The 21,293-nt window shown below is 45.9% G+C and overlaps 1 protein-coding gene across 2 annotated transcripts in view; it reads left to right on the forward strand.

Moving 5' to 3' along the window:
- KIFAP3 (kinesin associated protein 3) overlaps nt 1-21,293 on the forward strand; it is a 155,750-nt gene that overhangs the window by 63,996 nt on the left and 70,461 nt on the right. For both annotated transcript variants that reach the window (XR_008306215.1, XM_053246268.1), the window contains exon 17: nt 15,314-15,399. Coding sequence is in view for 1 of the 2 variants with exons in the window: in XM_053246268.1 (XP_053102243.1) it covers nt 15,314-15,399 (86 nt within the window). In the remaining variant the exon portion in view is untranslated. The remainder of the gene's footprint in view (nt 1-15,313; nt 15,400-21,293) is intronic.

Here is a 21,293-nt window from a genome sequence, read left to right on the forward strand (position 1 = left end):
TTTGTTAATGATTAAGGACTTCCATTTAAACTTAAAACAATCATTCATTGTAAGAGAGGCCAGACCTGCACAGGAAAGCCCCTGTTTTTCCAGGTTATGGGGAGGGCATCCTTCACCAATGGGTTGTCAGGCTCCGCATGCTCCGAGACAGGGCCAATCAGAAACAAGCACGTCCTCTACCCACTCAGTGCCTCCCTTCGTTCCCCAGTTCTGGTCCTGTCTAGCTCCGAGAACGGTCGTATTTAGTGAGATCTTAACTAAAAATTCCTTATTTCTTTAATCTTATTTTCTGTGTGCAAGGGGGGGGGGAGGAGTTGCATAGTTTTTCTTTCACTTTTATCTGCGTTTCTTTTCCGTAGCGGTTGGTCGCTTTCCCTCCTGCTGTATTCTAACTCTCCCTCCTCCCCCCCCCTTTTTCCTTCCGATCCTCGTTTTCTTCTCATTTCGGAGAGAGAGTTTTTTGTTGGAGGATCTATGGATTTATCGCACACTGGCGATATGTTGAAAGGATCCCTATCGGAGGGACCTTTGTCTGACGCTCCCTCCATGGCAGCGCGGAATGTTAAGGCGGCGGCAATGGGAGTTTTGACTCCATCGGAGGTTGCTAGCAAGGGAGCTTCAGCCCCTGCGGTCTCCCAGAGCGGGGAGTTGGCGCCTAGCACAATAAGGGCGGAGATGACTTGTTCGGAGCCCGTTACAGCCGCGGAGAAGTGGCAGAGAGACAAGGCTGTAAGCCCGCCCTCCTCTACAGCCCATATATCGGGTTCCAAAGCGCTAAAGAAAACAAAGCATCTTAAGGATGACTCAAGACCAAAAAAGAAAAAGAAAAAGCATGCTGCGAATTCAGCTCCCTTGAGTGAGCATTTACAGCTACAGGCGGTACGGGCGCAGCAGCCAGATAAACCGCCTTGCAGTCTTCCCGCCAATTGTGCGTCGGCCATTTTGGAAGCGGCGGGGCCCCGCGAACATGCGACATCGCCTTCAACTCTTCCTGCACATGTTCCGCCGGCGATATCCTCGGCCGGAGGGCATTTGGTCGCTTCAGGCGCTCCTAGTACTACCCCCGTGGGGCTCCCAGATTCAGGGCACGTTACCATGGCTGGAGGGGCAGATCCAGTGGCAAGTATTGTGGGCCCTAATGGGGAACAGCTCTCCCTGAAAGAATTAAAATGGTTGGGGAATTTTATCAGAACACAATGCATGGCTGTGGTTTCCCCCCTGATTAACCAAGTGCCTTCTCAGGAGTCATCCAGGGTCCCCTTGCCCCCTCCCAACACGGCTATCTCTGCATCTGCGCCCAGGGCGCGTTCTAGCCACAGACCCTGGCGTCCCTCCGTTTCATCCTCCCCGGACTCCAGTCCTGTTAGACAACATATTCTGGTTGGGGAGCGAGTGTGGATGGCGAGGCGCTATAGCCAAAAACGCCTTAGGAGGGACCATGATGTTTCTTCATCCTCTGGTGAGGGGGTACCTAGAGCAAAGAGACAATGTGCTGGAGGTGTGTCGGAATCTGGGGCGCATAATGTTAACTCCAGTCTTGGACTGCCCCCTAGTAATGCCGTGCCTGTGGGGCCTGTTAGTCGTGACACTCTGGGAGCTAGGCCTAACCTGGAGCCTTCTGGTACTTTCTCTACAGTTCCTACCACGGTGAGACTGGTTGGCTCTTCCTCAGAGTCTGAGAAAGAGGAAGGGGAGCTCTCTGATGAGCAGACACCTTCTGATAAACCTACTACCGCCAGACTGTTTTCCATTACGGAGTTTGAAATTTTGCTTGCTAAGGCTAAGAGAGCTATTAAGGATGTTTCCAAGGAAGATGGTACACAGCCTGTTCCAGGCCTGGATCAGGAGGTGTTCCCATCTACATCTTCTACCCCAGCCACAGTGCCTTTTCCCTCCATGTTCAGGGAGGTTATGCTAGAGGAATGGGCCACTTCCAAGCCTGTGTTTCAAATCCCTAAAAAATTGTATACTCTGCCCTCTGATGTAATGGACTTATTAGCTTTTCCAGTTGTAGATGCTCCTGTGGCACAACTGGTGTCCGGATCCTTGGTCAACAGGGAAGGAGAGGAGTTTCTTAAGTCGCCAGAGGACAAGAAAACCGATCACCTGCTCCGCAAGATCCATGATGGTTCGGCGACGGTCATCAGAGCTGCAGCTACGAATTCCATATTTGCCAGGGCAACGATTCTGTGGACGAAAGAATTAGCTAAGCTGGTACCCCCTGAAAATCTTAAGCTCCGACAAGGGTTGAATAAGATTGCCCGGGCCTCTGCCCTTATGGCTGACTCTAGCCTAGACTGCCTTCAACATGCCTCTAGATCTATGGCTGCTAACGTGGCCGTTCGAAGAGGCCTTTGGTTAAAACACTGGAGAGTGGATTCCAAATCTAAGGCCTCCTTGGGGGCTACTCCATTTAAGGGCAGCAAACTTTTCGGGGACTCTCTAGAACCAGTATTGGTTGAGACTCAAGATAAAAAGAAGGCTATGCCTGGTGGTCGTACAGACAACAGGCGTTCCTTTCGGGGTGGGTGGGGTGGAAATGGTTTCCAGAATTCCTTTCGTTCATACCGGCCCTTTACTCGATTTAACTCCTCAGGTTTCCGGGAAGGCTTCAGAGACCGTGAGTTCCGAGGAGGACAGAACAGATCTAACTGGCGGCAGTCCTGGACCTTCAGAAGCAGAGGTACCGGAAGGGGCAGAGCGGGAGGTTTCCCTGCTAATCAGCCGAAACAGAACCGCAAACAATGACTCGCCACCAGTGGGTGGAAGGCTACAACTTTTTACTCACACCTGGTTCGAGTCAACTACAGATCTTTGGGTAAGAAAATCCATCTCTCAGGGTTACCACATAGATTTTTGGGGAACACCCCCTGATTTTTTCTTCGAGACTCCTCTGTCGAACTGCTCAACGAAGAGAAAATTGATGGAGGTTGCTATTCAACACCTTTTAGAGATCCAGGCCATAGAACCTATTCTGAGCTCAACAAATCCAGGAGGGGTGTTTTCTCGCTTGTTTCTGGTTCCCAAAAAAGACGACTCATGGCGGGCTATTCTGGACTTGAAGCGGTTGAATCGCTTTGTCCGGAAACGAACCTTTCGTATGGAGTCCTTCCGGTCCATCAAGGCCTCTGTCCTCCCTGGGGACTGGCTGGCATCGCTCAACTTGTCAGAGGCTTACTTGCATGTCCCTATTCACGTTCATTCCCGTCGATATCTCAGATTCGCCTACGATCGCAAGTTCTACCAATACAGAGCTCTTCCGTTCGGCCTGTCTTCGGCCCCCTGGGTCTTCACAAAGTTGATGGTGGCCGTCATCGCATGGATCCGGCAGGAAGGTATTCATTCCTACCCGTACCTCGACGACGTGATGATTCGATCTGCGTCTCTCCAACAGGCGATGAAGGACGTGGCCCGCTCCGTTCACCTCATAGAACAACATGGCTTCATCATAAACAAAGCCAAAAGTGATCTGTCCCCGTCCCAACAATTGCTCCATCTGGGTGTACTTTTCAACACAAGTTCAGCCACAGTCAGCCTGCCAAAGGACCGTCAGGAGAAGCTGCACTCCTCCATGTCTCCCTACCTTCACAAGAAGAAGGCCTCGCTCGCTCACCTGGCACACATGCTGGGTCTTATGATCTCCTGTCTGGACTGCGTTCCTTGGGCCAGGTGGCATTCCAGGCCTCTGCAGTGGCTGCTACTCCCCTATCAGGAATCCATCATGGAGAAACGTCCCTTGTGGATCAAGGTCTCCTTACCTGTAAGAAGATCCTTTCGATGGTGGTTGTCAAAAGCCACGTGTCGGGGAGTGTCCCTTCAAATTCCAGAGAAGGTGATTGTCACCACGGATGCCAGCCTCTTCGGATGGGGAGCTCACTGTGCCAACCTCCATGCTCAAGGCAGATGGGAGCAGAGCGACCTAAGGCACAACATCAATTGGCTGGAATTGAAGGCTATCCGCCTAGCCCTGGAAAGTTTCCAGGACCTTCTGTAGAATCAACATGTGCTTGTTCGCACGGACAATGTCACCGCCAAGGCACATATAAATCACCAAGGGGGTACCCGTTCCAGATCTCTGATGAAGGAAACAGACTTGTGTTTTCAGTGGGCGGAACACAATCTCCAGTCCATCTCTGCGGAACATCTCTCCGGGATAGCCAACTTGCAGGCGGACTGGCTCAGCCGACAGTCTCTGGATCAAGCGGAATGGTCTCTCCATGTGGAGGTCTTCCAAATGATAGTAGGGGAGTGGGGCCTTCCGTTAGTGGATCTCTTCGCTTCCCCTCTCAATCACAAAGTTCCCAGATTTTTCTCGAGACACCTGTGTCAGCAGGCGGAACAAACAGATGCCCTCGTGTCCAGTTGGCCTCGGGGCCTGTTATATGCATTTCCACCTCTTCCCATTCTGGGGTCTACGATCAGGAAACTCAGATTCGAGAGGGCAGAACTGATCATGATAGCTCCCTCTTGGCCACGGAGGCCGTGGTAATCGGATCTTCTTCTCCTGTCAATCGAGCCTCCATTGCCTCTTCCGGTCAGGTGGGTCCTTCTGATGCAGGGTCCGGTGTGTTACCCAGATCCCCAGTGGTTGAACTTACATGCTTGGAGGCTGAGCGGCAGTATTTAGACAGGAAGGGCTACTCGAAGAAAGTTCAGGGCACTATCTTGGCCTCCAGACGTGACTCCACTGCACGTATATACCAAATCACGTGGTCTTCCTTCTCTTCCTGGGCTAGATCCTGTAATATATCTCCCTTAAATGGGGGCGTTCCGGAAGTTTTAGAGTTCCTTCAGCGTGGTATGGATAAGGGTCTGCGCTATAACACACTACGTCGTCAAATGTCGGCCTTGTCCTCTGTTTTAAATGTTTCAGTTCCCGGGTCTCGAGGTCTTCATCCAGACATCCAAAGATTTCTCAAGGGCGCTAAGAATTTGGGCCCTCCTCCAATACAGCGTTTTCCCTCTTGGGATTTGAATAGGGTGTTAAATGCTCTAACAAAGGCTCCGTTTGAGCCTCTTTGTCGGGTTTCTCTAAGATTGTTGTCTTTTAAAGTTCTCTTTCTAGTAGCTATTACTTCAGCGAGGAGGGTGTCAGAATTGGCGGCTCTATCGGTTAGAGATGAGCTTTGTGTTTTTCATGAAGATTATGTGGTGATGAAATTGGACCCTACGTTCGTTCCTAAAGTTAATTCTGTATTCCACAGGTCTCAAGCTGTGGTTCTTCCTTCATTTTGTCCGAAGCCTCAGCATCCGAAGGAGAAGATTTGGCATACCTTGGATGTGTGTAGGGCTCTTCGCATTTACATTAAACGTTCTAAGAGCTGGCGTAGGTCCGACTCCTTGTTCGTTTCCTTCCAGCCGGCGAGTTTAGGCCTTAAAGTATCTAAAGTCACTCTGGCCAGGTGGATCAAAGCCACCATTTCCTTGGCCTATGACTCTCTGAATCTCCCAGTACCTCCTGGCATCACGGCTCATTCCACGAGGAGTGCCTCGGCTTCTGCCGCTTTCTCGGCTAGGGTTCCTATTGAAGAGATATGCAAGGCGGCAACCTGGTCTTCTATTTCCCCCTTTATTAAGCATTACAAAATTCCGTCTTTTTACGAAGCCCAGGCGGCTGTTGGTCGCACAGTTCTTCAAAGGGTGGTTTGAACATCCGCTGCCCTCCCGTTTTTTCTGGCTTGGGTATGTCCCATTGGTGAAGGATGCCCTCCCCATAACCTGGAAAAAGAAACATTGGTAGACTTACCGTGAAGGGTTCTTTTTCAGGTATGGGGAGGGCATCCGGCCCTCCCGCGGATGTGGAGAGGGACCTCTGGGTGGCGGGGCAACTCCTAGGGCTCATAGTTTTCTTTCCACTTTTTTCGCTTCTGTTTTCATATCCTTCTCTACCTGGTTGCTAGTCCCTTTCTGTTTTCCTCAGCCTTCTCTCACTGCATGACCAGAACTGGGGAACGAAGGGAGGCGCTGAGTGGGTAGAGGACGTGCTTGTTTCTGATTGGCCCTGTCTCGGAGCATGCGGAGCCTGACAACCCATTGGTGAAGGATGCCCTCCCCATACCTGAAAAAGAACTCTTCACGGTAAGTCTACCAATGTTTCTTTTATTTATCAAAATAAAATAATAGCTCTCCAATAGCAGGTTTCCAGTCTGATTAAACCCAACTCTTGCCTTAACGCAACTTTAGAAACGCTGTGAGGGACCTGCAGTATGGATCTTAGGAATTTTGATTTAACAGCTTCCAAAGGTGAAAAGTTACTAACAGGGCCAAGTTGGGTGCTATATAAGAGTTGAGGATAAACTTTAGTTACAAATAATTTTATCATGGTGGGAATATAAGAAGCCCCCTTGAGAAATTTAAGATTTGTAGATAATTGTGCTTCCTGAATAGTAGATTTTAGGTGGGCATTGCGAGACCATGATGAGTGAAAGGCCACTCCTAGGTACTTGAAAGAATTAACCTGGGCGATCTGATGGCCATTAATTGACCAATTATACTGCCTGGGGCGCTTGGCAAACACTAGAACTTTAGTTTTTTGGTAGTTAATCTCGATAAGCTCTTGGGTGCAGTAGTTTAAGAGAAGGACCAAAGCATAGTTTCAACCCGATCGGGGATTGACACATGATTGCCATGGCGTCTGCATATAAAAGAACAGAAATGTGCTTGTTCGCTATTTTAGGAGGATGCATAGAGGGAGCAGATACATGAGAGACCACTGAGTTAATATAAAGATTAAATAAGAGGGGAGCTAGAATGCACACCTACTCACACCTGAGTAGGAATAGCTGCAGAGAGGGCCCCCAGTGGGTTACAATGAACTTTCAAGTGGGCGCCTTCATACAAAGCGGAAATTAATAATAGCAGCCTTTTATCTATCGAAAAAGCCCACAGTTTTCACCAGAGCCTCTCATGTGCTATAAGATCGAATGCAGATTTGAGGTCAATGAAGGCTACAAAGAGACTAGAGGACAGCTTGCTGCTATATTTATCAGATAGAAACTGTAGGGTGAGTGCATGCTCTAAGGTGGACTGGCCCACCCGAAAACCAGACTGCTCCAGGGCTAAAATGTCATTTGCATCTATCCAATCCACCAATTTGAATGATAGATGTTTAGCATAAATCTTGCTAATCAAGTTTAAAAGACTTATTGGGCGATAATTTTTGGGATCATCCCTATTACCTTTTTTATAAATAGATATAATAATGGCTAAACCCAGTCATGGGGTATTTTAGCCGTTGAATCGATATACGTAAAAAGGGAAGCTAAAAGGGGCACCCACCAATGAATGTTGGCTCACAGGGCGTCAATGGTGATGAGGTCACTTCCGGGGGCCTTACCTCTGCCAAAAGACTTGATGAGCTTTTTTACTTCGGAGCATGAAATGGGCTCCCAACTAGGTATCTCCGAGATAGTTAACTGGTTAATTACATTACCATCCTTCCCATTAACCCTTTTGTACAGGGATTGAAAATGCTCTCCCCAAACATCGGCCGCTATACAACAGGAGTGGGAAGTTAGGGGTCTATCCATTGCAGGAGAAACCGGCCTCTAAAAGAGGGCTTGATTCTTTAGTCTAGCTGCTTCAATTAGCTTGGCCCAATTTTCTCTAAAGGCTTTAAATTTTTGTCCTTAATAGCTGTTTATACTGGGATCTTTTTTTCTTTTCTTTTTTTTAGATCTCCTGCTTGGAGATTATCAGGGGATCATCCACATGAATTTTAAAAGCACTTGCCAACTCCCTCTTTGCAATCAGGCAGTCATGGTCAAACCAAGGCTTGGACAATACCTTAGGGTGAAATCTAACAAGGGAGCGGGGTTTGACCAGCACTGGAAACAGTAAGGCCAGAATACTATTGTAGTTGGAAAGAATAGAACCCTTCTCTTCGATTGTACGCACTAATATAGCCTCTCACAGGCCACAGGCTTCGTCTGAGTTCAGTATAGACAAAAGGCGGGAGGAACGTTCCTCCGTCCAATTGGCTCTCAGTGGCCCTTGCTCCATTTCTGAGTGGGGCAGTTGTCCACCCGCTAAGTGGATTGGACCCTTCCACCATAAGCATAACACAAGGTGGAAAGGTCACTTTCTGGGCAGGGAATCACCCAAAAACTTACAAAAGAAGCCAAATTTCGTGAAATGGCCATGTAATTGATCAGAGAAGGCTTAAAGCCTGTCCAATGCAAAAATTCAGCGGAAAAGTCAGATATAACAGAGCCATTAAGAAGATGCAGTTCCTCTTTTTGGCATAATGACAGGAGGTTAAAACCACGGCTATTACACAAAAAATCCTTAGAATATCTAGTGAGCAAAGGGGGAAGGATAGGAATATTAGCTAGCTGGTGATGAAATTTGTTGCACAAAGTATCATTATCAGGACCTATACGGGCATTAAAATCACCTGCCATAATCACAAGAGCCCCTGGAAAAGACACTCGAATAGAGTCTATAAAAGCCTCTAATTCATGCCATACCTTGTTCGTATATAAGCAGGAACCAGAAGGTGGTACACAGACAGAAATAACAATTAAGTTAAATGGTTTCAGGTTAATAAAAACAGCAAGAGCTAAGGAGTCCATTTTCTCAATTGGAGACACTTTATCTTTAAGTGAGGTAGAAATAAGAATAGCCCCCTTTGATCTGCCCCTTCCCACACCCGGTGTTGCGTCAAGGGAATATACTAGGAAACCAGACAAAGAAATATCACCAATCAACCAAGTTTCCTGTAACAACAAGCTATCAAAGTCACAGATAAATGAACGAAAGTCCAGGTCACAAATCCTACTGGCCACGTTCCAGGAGAGGACCCTAAACTGCACCAAGGACCCCAAACTGCACCAAGGACCCCGCATGTCAGTTATGTCCAGGCTTAGGATACTCCTTGGTCAGGACATCCTCACTCCCCAATGCCAAAGGAGCAGGGGAACTTGCTAAGGGAACATGTTTGGATACCAAGCTGGGGCGCAAGCAAAATTAGTGTCCCCCAGTGAAACCCAGGAATCCACATTCCCCTGGAGATTAATGGTAGAAGGCTCACTAGGAGGATCCAGAGCAGACAAAAGGGCATCAAAGTGGGGGTCACTGAGTAGTCCTGCCCACCTGCTTTTCTCCAATAGAGCATTCTCCTGCATAGCCGTCTCCACCAGTTTCAACACCTCCGTGCTATATTTGGGAGCTTGGGGGGGGGGTGCTGTGCAGTACAAGGTGAGAACAGCTCATTAGATTGAATGGAAAGATCATTTTTGGCTCAGGTAGAAACACAGATTAAAGCTGAGTCATTGTCCTCTCCATTGTTTCCCAGCAAGGCCAGATGATCCACTATCTCGATGAGGGATAGAGAACTCACTTGCAATTCAGCGTGGAGCCAGTGTGGTATAGTGGTTAGAGTGCTGGACTAGGACTGGGGAGACCCGAGTTCAAATCCCCATTCAGCCATGGTACTTGCTGGGTGACTCTGGGCCAGCCACTTTTCTCTCAGCCTAACCTACTTCACAGGGTTGTTGTGAAAGAGAAACTCAAGTATGTAGTACACCGCTCTGGGCTCCTTGGAGGAAGAGTGGAAAAAAATGTAGTAATAATAATAATAATAAATAATAATCATCATCATCATGACAAAATGATTTTAGAAAACTGCAAGAGAAGAAAAACAAATCTAAGTGTTACATGGATTGACTACAAGAAAGCCTTCGATTCATTGCCTCACACATGGATACTAAAATGTTTAGAAACAACTGGTGTCAGCAAAAACATTCAGATATTTATTTAAAAAGCAATGAGCATGTGGAGTATACAGTTAACAATCAATGGCAAGACACTTGGACAGGTTAGCATTAGAAGAGGCATTTTCCAAGGGGACTCACTATCCCCTCTGTTGTTTGTAATCGCCATGACCCCACTTTCACAAATACTAAACAAAACAGGCCTGAGATACCAAACATCTAAAACAGCCAGTAAAATCAACCATCTGCTGTACATGGACGATCTGAAGTTGTATGGAAAGTCCCAGTCAGAAATCGAATCACTGCTAAACACTGTCCGTATATTCATTAGCGATATAGGAATGGAGTTTGGACTAGACAAGTGTGCTGCATTAATAATGAACAGAGGGAAAATAAAAACAGAAGGAATAGAACTGCCCAATGCAAGCAACATCAAGAACATTACAAATACTTGGGCTTTCTCCAGGCTGATAACATTGCACACACTGAAGTGAAAAGAAAAATAGGAAGTGAATACATCAGGAGAGTTTGAAAAATCCTAAAGTCCAAACTCAATGGCGGGAACACCATACAAGCCATGAACACCTGGGCTATACCTGTTATCAGATACACAGCAGGAATAATAGATTGGACCCAGACAGGGCTAGAGACGCTAGATCGTAAGACCAGGAAAATCAAGACCATTAATCATGCTCTGCACCCCCGCAGTGATGTCGATAGGCTATTCCTCCCTCACAGCTCGGGTGGAAGAGGAATGCTGCAAGTCCATCAAACAGTAGAGGAGGAGAAAAGAGGCCTTGAAGAATATATCAAGGACAGTGAAGAAGATGCACTTCAAATGGTCAATAATGAGAAACTATTCAACACCAATGAAAAAAAGCAGGCCTACAAGAAAGAACAAGTCAAGATCCGAGCAGGAAAATGGAAAAATAAGCCCCTGCATGGTCAATATTTGCACAATATAAGTGGAAAATCAGACATCACCAAGACCTGGCAATGGCTTAAGAATGGTTGCTTGAAGAAAGAAACAAGAGGGTTTAATACTGGCTGCACAAGAACAGGCACTAAGAACAAATGCAATAAGAGCAAAAGACAAAAAATCAACCACCAACAGCAAGTGCCGCCTTTGTAAAGAAGCAGATGAAACTGTGGACCACCTAATCAGCTATTGTAAAAAGATCGCACAGAGTGACTACAAACAAAGGCATGACAAAGTAGCAGGGATAATACACTGGAACATCTGCAAAAAATACAAGCTACCTGTAGCCAAAAATTGGTGGGACCATAAAATTGAAAAAGTTGTAGAAAATGAAGATGTCAAAATATTATGGGACTTCCGACTACAAACAGACAAATATCTGCCACACAATACACCAGATATAACTGTAGTTGAGAAGAAAGAAAAACAAGTCAAAATAATCGACATAGCAATACCAGGGGATAGCAGAATAGAAGAAAAAGAAATAGAAAAAATCACCAAATACAAAGATCTACAAATTGAAATGGAAAGGCTGTGGCAGAAAAAGACCAAAATAATCCCAGTGGTCATTGGCGCCCTGGGTGCAGTTCCAAAAGACCTTGAAGAGCACTTCAACACCATAGGGGGTCACAGAAATCACCATCAGCCAATTACAGAAAGCAGCTTTACTGGGAACAGCCTATATTCTGCGACGATATCTATAACAACAGCAACAACATTGACAGTAAAATTCAGCCATCCCAGGTCCTTGGGAAGGACTCGATGTCTGGATAAAACAAACCAGTCAATAACACCTGTCTGGCTGTGTAAAATAATAAATAATAATAATTCGGTGGAAATCATATCGATGAGACCTAAAGGGCCATTTGCTCTAAATGAACCTGCAGCAGCTCGAGCAGAGCTAGTAAACAACTCTTGGTTACCTTATTTTGGCTCAGCCAGCTGTAGTGGCACAAGGGGAGTAGAATGACCTTGAGAACCAGCTACGATAGCAGAGTCATTTAAGAGCTTCAGGTTGTTCACAGCACACAGGCAAGAGCACAGATTAGAGCTACATGGTTTAGTCATTTGCATTCTATGTTTGCTCCTCTGTAAAAGCAGAGGGGTTAGCTGGTCATTTACAAAACATCTCAGTGTTCTGATGCCAAATCAGGGCAATAACCAATTTAAACTAAACAGCATCGAAGGAATCCTGCCATTTTTGAATGTGATCATAATCCTTTGGCAAAAATTAAAATCTGGAAAGTACTATAATTAACTATATCCTGATAAGAGATGGAGCTGCACATTAACAGTCTCAGTGAGCGTAGTATAGCTTCCTTATGATGCCATTTGGAATTATTTAAAGGAATTCAAGAAATCAAAACTGTGATGCAATTTGATTGAAAGACATAACAAGCCTTATTAGTGGAGTTCTGAGGATGTATAGATTTCCCCCACTTTTCTTTAAAAGAAGCCCGAGACGAAGGAGCAAAGTTGCATTTTTTAGGAGAGCTACTTTGTCTGGAAAGTTTTTGTTTGCAAAACAAGGATAAAGTGCCCAGTTTCTTTTCAAGGAAATGGAGATTTTACATCATAAATTTGAGCGTGTTTGTGGTAAGTTGACAAAACTGAGAGAGAGTAGCATTAAGATTACCAATGTCTTGGGAGGTCTGAGCAGTATCAAACTGCAGAGAATCAGTCTCTACCCTCTCATTAGCCCCTGTGTCTGAGACATTTGAGGACTGCAATAAGTTATATTTGTTCTGATGAGCTGGTATCTATGGGGCTCTTATAGACAAAAATTCCTCCATATGGGATTGCTTAAAACAGCGTCCCTCCTCTGCATTACTGGACACAGGGCTGAAATGGGTTCTCTTCTTTCTACCTATTTCCACTGGAGTTTTGGACAATTATCAGAAATAAAAACAAAAATATTTACCAGAAAACTAAAAAGGAATAAGAAAGAAATAAAGAAATAAACTAAAATAGAACTAAAAAGAAAAGAAAAAACAACTATGATGACAAAACTGGATGAGCTCGGAAAACACATGTCTATCCACCAATGGAGCAAAGCTCCTCCCGGTCCTACTCATCTGGGATCAGCCCCCCTGGCTCCTTCCTTGTAAGGGAGTGGAGCTGTGAGCCTCTTCTTTGGCACCCTCCTCCAGTTCTCTGAAGTAAGTGTGGCATATTGTGCAGTTGTGAGGGAGGTATCCTGCTTCACACAAGGCATCTGGAGTTTGTGAATGAGTTTTTGTGAGTGTCCTGATTGGCAGAACAAATGGGCCACTGCCCACTGAGCTGTTCTCTGACAGTGCCTCACCCAGACCATCTTCAGCACTGCACCTACAGTTGCCTCCTCATGGATAAGAAGAAGCAAGTTGCAGAGAGGAAGCTGACAATGACAAGTCAGCTCTTTCTCTGCTGCTGGATGAGGATATCTCATGTGGATTACCCTTTCCATGTGTTGCAGAGGCAGGACTATGCAAATTAGATAGAAGCTTTAGGAGCCTGAGAAGGATATATCCTCAGCTCTTGCCTGTGGCCTTCCCAGAGGCAGCTGGTAGGCCACTGTGTGAAACAGGATGTTGAACTAGATAGACCTTGGGCCTAATCCAGAAGTGCTGTTCTTATGTCTTTATGATAGCCCAACCCAGTTTCTTTAGTCCTGTGATCCAGCTCCAGAGACAGGCTTCTCCTTTTTTTTCTATCCCAAGGCTTATATTCTTCTCACATTTTTCTCTTGCCCTCAGTGTTCTCCTTATTACTTACTAGTTTTGCTCAAACTAGTTTAGTTTAGTTTAGTAATGTTTACATTACTCATTATTCTGTCAACTGGGTGGGGGGGCTTGTTTTTATCTCTCTTTGTTCCTATTATCCTTTTAAATGGCATCTCTAAAAAGATGCAATGTCAGGAGCCAAAAATGAGGAATCTTCTGATCCCTAAAGGCAAGAACCCCACTGGCTTCACGCCAAAATGCCCTGCCAGTGTGCTGATCACCATTAGGTTCTTGTCTCTGTTGTGCGCTCCTGACCTGAAGAGGGATCTTTGGGCCTCCTGCCTGGTGGTCATGGACCCAACTGACCAGTGCTGGGGCTGATCCTTGCTCATTTTAAACAGGAGACCGATTTCCACCGCAGCCTTGGAGTGCCACACCAAATGGGAAGCATCTCTTCCACTCCCTCCTTCAGGGCTTTTCCTCCTGGTGGGCCCTGCTGCAACTGCCCACATCGGGTCTGTTCTCCACTGGGGTGGGGGGCGGGGAGAGCAGGCCAAGCCCAGGTACACGCTGTGGGGACGACAGGACTCTAGGGCTGAGAGTGGCCATTGGAAAGCCAGGGAAAGAGTGGCCACTTCTGTACCAGTGGCATTATTCATTAACAGCTCCACTGTTATGTTTACACTGTTACAGCTCCAACAAATGTTTCAGCTGCTTTTCTATTCTTATGATGGTTAGCAGATGAGAACACCCTACTGCCAGTCACTCATATTGATGATCTTCACTTATAATGGGAGGGGAACAGTGGGTGTGCCCATTCTCGTCTCCTGCCTCTCCCGCTGCCTCTGCCTCTCCCGCTGCCTCTGCCTCTCCCGCTGCCTCTGCCTCTCCCGCTGCCTCTGCCTCTCCCGCTGCCTCTGCCTCTCCCGCTGCCTCTGCTACTGGAACCCTAGCAATGGTGAGGGGGAACATTCCAACAGTTCAGAGGCCTCCTGAGCTTGTTATGCCCTGAACACTGATGGTAGGATAGCCTAGCAATCAGGGTGCATGAAGTACACCGGTGGGGGAAATAACAAAGTTTAACAGGAAAATAACCAGAAGACACTAGCAATCAACCAAACATACATATTTATTTTTTAAAAATTGTATCCTGTCTTTCAGTATTACTAGTCACAGGACACCTAACACAATGATGATGATGATAAAAATAACAGCATATCAAAACAAATGTATTGAAAGAGCAGAGACCATAAAAACTTAGCAAGGTGTGGCTGTATGGGATGAAGGGGGTTAGGCAAAATGAAAGGCATTCTAAGGCATGGTGGAATTGGATAACTATTTAGAGCGCTGTCGTCAATGCCCAATGCACTGTACATGTTTTACTGTCGTTTTTCTTCTCAAAGTAGCTAAAATTGGTGGGCAACATCCTGACTCATTCTGCTCATGCAAGGAGGGAGGGGCATATACTACTGTTTGTTTGTTTGATTTCTGCAACACCCTTCCAAAAATGGCTCAGGGCGGTTTACACAGATAAATAAAAAATAAACAAGATGGCTCCCTGTCCCCAAAGGGCTCACAATCTAAAAAGAAACACAAGACAGACACCAGCAACAGTCACTGGTAGATAGGGCCAATTACTCTCCCCCTGCTACATAAAGGGAGTCACCATGTTAAAAAGGTGCCTCTTTGCCCAGTTAGCAGGGGATATATGCATTGATGTACATGTTTATTGATCTGCATGAGTGTACTCTGTACACAGCTTGTATACACATTGAACATATGTGACTAGGACTATTGATATTAGTAAATGTATGATTCCTCCTCCTCCTTTCCTGGTATGTCTCTTTTACAGCAAAGCTGAATAATCACCATTTGAAGGAATCCAGAAATGATTTACATCCTTAACTATGTCTTCCTAGAGGCTCCAGCATATCTTATAGACTTGATGCATGATAAAAATGCTGAGATCCGTAAAGTCTGTGACAATACACTGGATATAATAGCAGTAAGTTACTCCTTTTGTTGTAGGAGCATAAATGAAAATGACAAGCTCTTAGCATGTCCTGACACATGTATATCTGCAATATGTCTCCATTTTATGTTGCCAAGATGTTTTGGTGAAAGTTACTTGGTCTGTAGCGTGATCCATAGAAATTCATAATCTTGGGTTCTGCACCTGTGCAGAACCTCGTGGGTGGAATATCCAAGTTCTTTGAGTCGCTCACAATGCACCCCTCATGTTCAGCGTTACTGTTAAATGTGGTGGTTGGAGCGCCTCTTCCTTGGTTCCTGGATGACTGCCCTGACATGACAATCATCTATCTAGTGGTGAGATTTTTTTTTTAATTATTAATTTCTGCTGCGGGGAGGATGGGAGAGCCTTATGAATGTCTATGGATTACTTACAGATAGGTTACAGAGCCAAACTGTTTTACTTACTGATTTCTTTTTTTTATTTAAAAAAAAAGTTGTATATGCTGGAAATACGAGATTGGTAAGATGCCTTTAAAAAAAAATCTTTTTGAATTTTTTTTTGCCATATAATGCATGACATCCAGAGTGTTCGTGGAGTGCCACTCCATAAGCATGAGTTCCTTTCATGAACAGAAGGAGAGTTGGTACTCATGCAAGAGGGGTCCTTGTGTGAGTGCAACACTCCTCCTTTAAACTGAAAGAGTTTCCACTGACAGAACAGGCTTTGCTAACTCTCTGAATACCCCTCAGTGTGGTTTTTGATTGTGTGCTGTATTTTATAAACAGCTTTGATGAATTAGAAGTGTTTTTAAGGAACTTTCCCTAGTATATTTTACATTTATTTCAGATATGAGGAATGCTCTTTAGAAAGACTTCTAATTAACCAAAGCTGTTTATAAAATGCAGCACACAATTAAAGATCTCACTTATTTATACCAAATAGTTTGCTAAACCATGTGGACCACATTACATGTATTATTACAGTGCAATCTTCTTCATGTTTACTTGGAACTAAATCGAGTGGCTGACAACCTGACTAACAAAGTGCACTTGCCTTAAAGATTTGCGGGCATGCAGTGGGAACCCAGTTTCTAAGTGCTCTGGAAGATCAGAAACATATTGCCATGTGTTTTCAATATTAAAGCACACTTCTGGAGGATTGCAGTGAATAGAAGAATTCAGGCGCACGTGCTAGAGAAAAGGAGGAGTTGTGCAAGGCCTCCTACTGTGCGCCCGCAGACCTTCAAAGCACACATGCGTTATTAGGATGTTGGCCATTGTGTCCAGTCAGACTTGTTGTCAAGCAAGGTGCTTAGGTTTGAGCCTCAGAAAAGCCAACTCCATCTCTGCGCTATTTATGGATCAGGCTGAAACATTGTCATGAATGTCTACTTGCTTGAAAACCACTGGGTGCCAATGTCTGTTTTGATTTTTAGAAGTAATTGAGTATTTCAAATGATTGATCACTTGCAGTATTTTTCAGAGTTCTTTTTAAAATAATTGCAAACTATGCTTAACTTGCCCTAGGGAGAAAGACAAATTTGGTAGTGAAGAGTGGTGTGTCTAACATTTTAGCATGTGTGCAGCTTTCCATTCTGCACTATTTCATCCATCTGTTTATACAATGTCTTGCCTAATTCCCCCCTAGCCAGCTCATGGCAGAGGTAACTTTTGAACTGGAACTTCCTGATCTGGATCAAGATCCGTTGAGATCCATAAGAATGGGTAATGTGCCTGCGCAGGACCCTCACGGTCCTGAGATGGAAGTGAAAAAAACTTTTAAGCGCTGTGCTAAATGCCGCTCTAAACTTCCATCCACTGATCTCCATGACACTTGTTTAATGTGCCTTGGGGAGGAGCACAATACGGCTGCTTGCAAGATTTGCTGCTCTTTCTCCAAGCAAACCCGGCAGAATAGAGCGCTACACCTTAGAGTGGCATTGTATGATGAAGCGCTCCACCCGCCGACGCCGCACCCGGCTACACCCCACCTGATGACTCTGCGGACTACCTGCGATGGAAGGTGCAGCAACCCCTTTCTGCCCCACAGGGGAATTTCAAGCCACCGCAAATCCAGATGATTCCGTATCTGAGGCAACGTGACGTAGTGCCTCAAGCACTACCTGCTCTCCTTCTGTGTCAAGCAGCCAAACAACGTCACCGGCCCAATTGGAGGTGTTGCTGTGCCCGTTAGGGCCAGATGTTACAGCTCCTCGGGCCCAAAAACTTCCCGCTGCCTCCAATGAAGCCTGTGGGAAAGAGGCAGTCCGCTGCCAGAGGAGCTCTCCGCTGCCAGAGGAACACTCCTCTCCAGATGCCTATTCTACAGAAAAGGAAGCTTTGGAAATGTCCGACTCAGATTTTGACAGTTGTAGGTCTGATCCACCTTCAGACGTACCTCCTCACCTCTCCAGATCTCCAACCGAAGAGTTGTAGGCTTATCATACCCTTGTAATCGAGATTGCGGAGGCGCTTGGGATGGAGCTCAGTTCACTGCATAAATCAGCTTGAACACGCACGACATTGCCATTTCAGCCAGAACACCAAACATCGGTTCTGTAGTTGCTAGGACCCCAAACATCGGTTCTGTAGTTGCCAGAAACAACATCAGACTGGCAAGCCATGCCCAAGCATGGCACAGTACAACATCAGATCGTTGGGTCTTGCAAATTATATAGACGGGTTATGCAATAGAATTCAGAACTCGTCCACCGTTCTCGGGCATGAAGTTCACCAAGGCCACGTCGGAGCTCCAGGAAGAGGTGCAAGTATTACTGGAAAAATAGGCAATTGTGGCAGTCAATGGAGCAAACAGGCTTATGGGCAAACAGGCTTATAGGTTATTATTTCCGATACTTCCAGATCCCAAAATGGGATGGAGGAGTCAGAGCGATCATGGGTTTAAGGGGACTCGATTGCTATGTAACGGACGGGTCTCCTTTCACAACCAGCGCAACGAATGGGATATATAGCACTGCTACCTACAGAGGGTCTTCAACCTCTGGGGTGTCCTGTCAAACGACTTGTTTGCAAAGAGTGTCAACAAAAAGTCTGCCAACTACTGCTCTCATACAAGCAAAGGGCGGGGGTCCTTGGGAGGTGCCTTCCAACACTCTTGGAGTATGGGCCTCCTATATCTCTTCTCGCCACTACCAATTATGGGCCGAATACTAGCTCACATACTGAGGGACAGGGCATCCTGCATTCTTCGGATGCCTTGGTGGCCACGCCAGCCGTGGTTTGCCCCATTCCTGCAGCTGTCGGGAGGACGCTTGCACAAGTGCCCACTAGCACCAGATCTACTACACAAGGATCAGGGCGCCGTTCTACGTCCTGATGTCTGGACGCTTCGAATGACAGCGTGGTGAATTGGGTTTTGAAGGACATGCCGTTAAACAACAGATGTTTCTCAACAAGGCAGAATTACGCAAGGAAGTAGAGGTGCTTCGTGACCTATGTACGCACCAGGAACAACCAGCCTCTGCGTGCCGCAGTTCATCAAGTCCTCCTGTACCTGACTACACTAAAACTACAGGGCCTGGCTAATGTTTCCATTAAAGTACATTTAGCAGCCATTTTCTCCAGACATAAGGGTTGGGATGGAACAACAGTGTTCTCCCATCCTGAATGTAAATGATTTCTGAAGGGCCTCAGTAATCTATATCCACCAGTTCGGAGACCAATAGAACAATGGAGTTTATCTTTGGTGCAGGCAGCTTTAACAGAACATCCTTTTGAGCTGCGAGCAATGGCTCCAATCCTCCTGCTTACTCTGAAAGTGGCATTCTTGGTGGCTATCACGTCTGCACGACGAGTAAGTGAATTGACGGCTCTCTGGAGACATAGGCCTTATACTCAGCTAGACCCACACTTCTACCCAGAGATAATATCAGAATTCCATTTAGACCAAGATATAACCTTGCCTCCCTCTTTTAAATGTATGCTGGCCTTGGGCTGAAATAAACCAATACATACCTCTTTTTAATGACCTCCCAAACGCCCTTAGAAAATCTCTTCATTCTTTGGACGTATGGAGGGACCTACTCTATTACCTGCGAAGGACTCAGGGATTTAGAAAGACAAAGAAACTGTTTGTTGATGCCGACTTTCAATGTCGAGGAGGACAGGGATGCAGTAGGATGCAGTAGTAGATTATGCTACTGCCCACACCTTGCTTTTGATATTAGATTCCAGCTCCAGCATTCCCTCAGCATCCACGTTTAAAGGTTTTTCTCCTCATTGGGAACTCGGAGGGAATCATTTGCACCGCAGTCATTGGTCCAGCATACTACAACACCAGCTACACTGACTGATGCCCATTTGGCAGACTCTTTGCCATGGCATGCGTGTGGCTTTGCACATTCATCAGCTGCAGGGGCAACACTGGCATCGGCACCTATGGGGACTAGATCTCCCGGTTTCCCTTACAATTTTCAAAAGGACCAACCCTGGAAGTCCTCACAACATAAACCTTAACTACTGCTAATGACAGGGGTGACTCCAATCCACACTGTAGACACTTTGGCTGGAGGTGATAATTTAGCCATGCCATCATAACCAACAATTAAAACTGTTTCGGTGGCAACACAAACAGCTTCCTTGCCCCCTGTCAAAGTTTTAAAAGATATGGCTGCACAGACTGTTTACGAAAGCCTGGAGGTTGGGACACAAACACTGAGTATTCCCACTCCATGGAAGACAATTACTATTGAGACACAAACATATGTACCTCATTCCTCGTGTCTCTCACCTTCTGATCACCATGGCTCTTCTGAGTTCTATCCAGAAGACCAGACAACAGGGTAGATCCTCCAGTTGATGTGCCTCCAACTACCCACGTCTCCCCTGAATGAAGGCTATCACCTTCACATTAGGGAGATGGCTAAAGTGCTGGGTCTCGATCTCAAATCCGAACTAGCCACTATTGATTACCCTGTCTATAATTTTATGACTAGGTTTGAGTCAACTCTGTCTGTGGCTCTGCCTGTTCTCCCAGTCATTTCATGGGCTGCACAATGCATGCGGGGATGGAGGGATGTAATACACACCTCAACCCCCATGTTTAAGTGACTGGAAATTTAATATTGAGTTCAGGCAAAAGACAATGAATGTCTTCTAAAACATCTCACTCTCAACTCCCTAGTCATAGACTGCACCACTTTGTCATCCTTTAAGTCTGGTTACCAACATAGTATGCCTGCAGACAAAGAGGGTAGGAAGATTTATTCCACCTCTTGTCTATCTGTTAAGATAGTTAATTATTCGGCGTGTACTGCAAAATACACCCATGGTTTATGGGAAGATCTACAAAATGCCATGGAGGTCCTCTCTCCAGAAGAATTTAAAAAGCAATTCCAAGAAATGTTGGATAACTCAGTGGCGCTCACTCACCAGCAGTTGAGCACTGTCATACACCTGGCTGAGTCTGAATCGTGCTCCTTGTCAGCTGCAATCTCCCTGCAAAGGCATGCCAGGCTTTGCCCCACCAACCTACAGGGCGATATGAAAGAAAGAATTGAGGGCTTACCGTTTGATGGTAATGGCCTTTTCAGTGAGGACACCAACTCTATGATGGAGAAAAAGGAAAAAAATCTAAATTTACCACCCAAACTTTCACACCTACCTCTTCCTGCAGTACCAAATACCATCCTTATTCAAAACAGAAATCCACATTCAGACAGTAGGAGCTCCGTGACTTAAAGAAGCAGTACCAACCTTACCACAAGTGCACTTTTCACAGAAAAGGGAAGTCTAATCGACCCCAATGCACAAAGCCAACTAAGCCTCAGAAACATCTTTGAGGCTCAGTTCCACCCAATGTCACCTCTACACTCCTCCCTTGTCCCGCCACTGGGGGCCACATCTTGACAAGTGAGGGACATCTCCAGTCTCACGAACTCTATTCTCCTGCCAGCATCCAACATC

Source organism: Hemicordylus capensis, chromosome 4, assembly GCF_027244095.1.
Source record: "Hemicordylus capensis ecotype Gifberg chromosome 4, rHemCap1.1.pri, whole genome shotgun sequence".
Taxonomy (NCBI): domain Eukaryota; kingdom Metazoa; phylum Chordata; class Lepidosauria; order Squamata; family Cordylidae; genus Hemicordylus; species Hemicordylus capensis.